The sequence below is a fragment of the Arachis ipaensis genome, chromosome B08, assembly GCF_000816755.2.
Source record: "Arachis ipaensis cultivar K30076 chromosome B08, Araip1.1, whole genome shotgun sequence".
Lineage (NCBI taxonomy): Eukaryota > Viridiplantae > Streptophyta > Magnoliopsida > Fabales > Fabaceae > Arachis > Arachis ipaensis.
Window position 1 is genome coordinate 4038083 of NC_029792.2, and position 3530 is coordinate 4041612.

Below are 3530 nucleotides of genomic sequence, written 5' to 3' on the forward strand. Positions count from 1 at the left end.
TTTTTTTAATTTGTTAATAAATTAAATAATATATATATTTATATGTAAATACATAATAACTGATTTTAATAATTAATTTTAATGTATAAAATAATATTTTTATCTTCTTTTATACTAGCTATACCCTTAAAATATATATCCTTAGGATATATAGATGCTTCGGGTGTAGCATCGCACCTGTATTGAGGGTAGGAGTTTGTGCCGCATTGAAGGTTGCCGGAGGATCGGCAGGTTTTGCCGCCACCACTTGGTCGAGCGGGGGTGGTGCAGATGTGAGTGCCGACGTCAGGGTCGTCGTTGCACCTTCCGTTGATGCAGATGAGCTGGCCAGAGCAATCGTTGAGGTTGTTGCATGGGCCGTTGCAGGAGGAGAGTGCGTTTATGAGAGTGAATAGGCACAAGGAACAATATAGAATCATAAAGGAGGAGGTTGCTTTGTGAGCCATTATTGGCGAATTAGACTAGAATGACTACTTGTCTAAATGGTGGTTGTGTTTTGTGAGCATTGGATAAGATGCTTAAATAGAGGACAATGATATATTAAAAGTAAAGTTTAACCGTTTTGTTAGATAGACAATGATTTTTATAAATAATGTGAATAATAGGTTTTAGAATTGATACAATAAAGTAAAAAATCACTTAACTTTTAAATTATTTTCTAAATTTTAACATTAAAATAACTATTTGCACATCTAGTGAATTGAACATTCAGTCATTGTTAACTCTGCATGAGTAAATCGAATAAAAAGAAATAATCATTCAATTAAAAATAATAAACATAATCATCTGCATATCTATTGAATTGAACATCCGACATATCTATTGTTCACATTGTTTAGTATTCTCATTCTCTACCTATACCTTTTTAAGGTTTAATTACTTGCATTGTATGATCTCTAGTTTCACCCAATTTTTTAATAGATATTTTTTTATTTTTATTTTTTTTTTGTAATTAAATCTATATATCATATCAAATTTTGAATTTTTTTTGGTAATAAAAACATTAAAACTAACAAATTATACATGATATTCAGTCAAATGTTAGGTACATTTTGTTTAACAAAATATTCTGACAAACTTAGATGCAGTCAATTTCATGTGAAGTTAATAATTGAGAGTCGTTAAATAATTTGAATGATTTGACTAAATTTTTATTTAACGGTTCTCAGTTATCAACTTCACGTGAAGTTGACTGCACCTAAATTTCCACATTTCAATATTTTTATCACAATAAAATTTATTCACGAACTGGAGAGTGGAGAACCCTGAATCGAAGAAACCCTAGCCGCCTAACCCTCCATCGTCGCCGCCTAACTCAGGTCCTCAGCGCCACCGCCGTCCCAGGTCCTCAGCAACGCCGCTTCTTCCTCCATCATCGCCGCCTAACCCAGGTCCTCCATCGTCACCGCCTAACCCAGTAACTCGGCAGGTCCTTTTCGGCTCTTCATCCTCGCTGGCTTCTCGGCACGGACCCAGGTTAGTGGCTTCTCGTCTTCATCTTCACTGAGGGTTTGGTCTTCTTCTTCAATTTTTGTTCCATTTTTCTTCAAGTCTACTTCAGTCTTTATTTCAAGTTTGGTTTTGAAGGTTGGTTCTTCAATTTTTCTTTTGGTTCTGTCTTGTATTTACTGGTTGCTAATGGTAGAAATTTTACAAATTTGTAAATTTGTATGTATGGTTCTGTATGTATGGTTCTGTACGTATGGTGGAAATCTTTATGTATTAAAATTTATTTTACCAGTTGCTGATAGTATTTTACTGGTTCTGATGGCTCCTAATTTGTTCATTGCAATATTGTTGAATGCTGTAGACAGAATTTAGATATGGTCTTGTTGAGAATTTTTTTTTATTTTTCATTGTGTTGTAGGCCATATACCACTGTCTATTACTCCAATAATTACCTCACTCTCTGCCACAGAGGCAGGTAAATGGGTACTAAATCTATCCAAACTAGCAAGAGTTAGATCAAATCCAAGGAAGTATGGTGTTCTTGTTGTGTGAAGCTCGTATTTACGCTCCGGTATGAGCGAAAGGATTTCTGGTTGCTTCGAGAGCGCCTCGGCTTCTTGGTTAGTTAGCCTTGTTGAGAAGCCATGAACTACATGCTTGTAGGTGTATAGCATTTCTGCTGATTCTGATACTGATTGCAATGATGATTCAAACCAATTGTGGTGATCATTGAAACTTACTGGCATGGTGGACTTCTCCATGTGGACTATGTATGTTTTTTTGAATTGTTCTATGTTATTTTTTGCTATGGTGTGTTTGGCACAGAAAATCAACAGAAGAGTCTGAAAAAACTTGAATTTCAGCATCTTCATTTTGTGACTGTGTTCTTGCCAACTGAATCTTTGGTTTGTGTCTTGTTTTTTTTTTTTTTAATTTGGATATGTGGGAATGTTAAGGTATTTATTGTTGTTGATTTGGAACTCTTGAACTTTTATATATCATATGGACAAAGATTCTTTTACATGATAATTAGAGGTTACACAAAAAGGGTTGTTCTCAAAACAACTTAAAAATATGGACTAAATTATAGAAAATAATTAGGCAGTGTTGTTAAATTGAATTAATAATTATTTGTGTGTGTATGTATTTAGATCCATGAAAATGTACTACTTTTCAGGAAGTTATATATGCAAGCTTGAACAGACCATTGTGTTAATCTCTTGTGTAGTTGTGTTGCCTCTTCACATTATGTTATGTGTTTAGATATATTTTTTTACTATTTAACTTTTGAGTTTGGATTTTGATAAGATCATATATATTTGGTTGATGATATTTTATGTAGTGTTTTAAATTTCGAAAATATTTTAAAATTTATATTAGACTATAATTATATTTTAGGATGTTTATTTATAATTTATTTATTATTCTATTCTAAAACGATTTTTTCGATTAAACTACCAGTTAGACCAGTTAGACCAATAAACCAATAAATCAATTACTAAAACGGTTTGATGATTGGTCCAATTTTCAGAACCTTCATAGAAATTAATATAGTAATTAAACCTAAAAGTAAATACCTTAGATTCTTATAATTACATGTTACAAAAAATTGCGTGATTATGCTATATATATAAATATACCAAAATTGGCTACCAAAAATAGAAGTTGATTAGTTTGTAAAAATATTTTATGTTCTTGTTTTCAACGTTTCATATTTTAGAAAATGTGATTGGTTTATAAAAAAATTTATTTTTTAAATGTCAAAAATAATAAAAATATATTTGATTAGTTTATTTTTAATATTGTAAAATTTAAAATTATATTTTTAAATTTAAAATTTTTTATTAAGTTAATAATTAATTTTTTTATTTTTTTATTTTTATTCATTGGTACGGATTTGAATCAAAGAATAAACACAACAAAATCTATCAATAGAAAAAATAAAAAATACAGTTAAAAAATTATCATATTCTTATCAAATTGAAAAATATACTGGTACAAAAATTAAAAAAAACACAAAAAAAACTTGAAAGATATTAAAAGCGGAAAACGCGAAAGAATTGAAAATTAAGGAAAGGTGA

At 30.5% G+C, this 3530-nt stretch overlaps 1 protein-coding gene and 1 long non-coding RNA gene across 2 annotated transcripts in view; one reads left to right on the plus strand and one right to left on the minus strand.

The window, feature by feature from the left end:
* LOC107611809 (kiwellin) overlaps positions 1–496 on the minus strand; it is a gene marked incomplete in the record, with an annotated part of 6018 nt that extends 5522 nt beyond the window's left edge. Inside the window, 1 exon segment of the mRNA XM_016313699.2 lies at positions 245–496. Coding sequence (XP_016169185.1) covers positions 245–446 — 202 coding nt within the window.
* LOC110265600 lies at positions 1242–2475 on the plus strand. The gene is made up of 2 exons (XR_002351760.1): positions 1242–1476; positions 1868–2475. It is a non-coding gene; the product is annotated as an uncharacterized LOC110265600 (long non-coding RNA).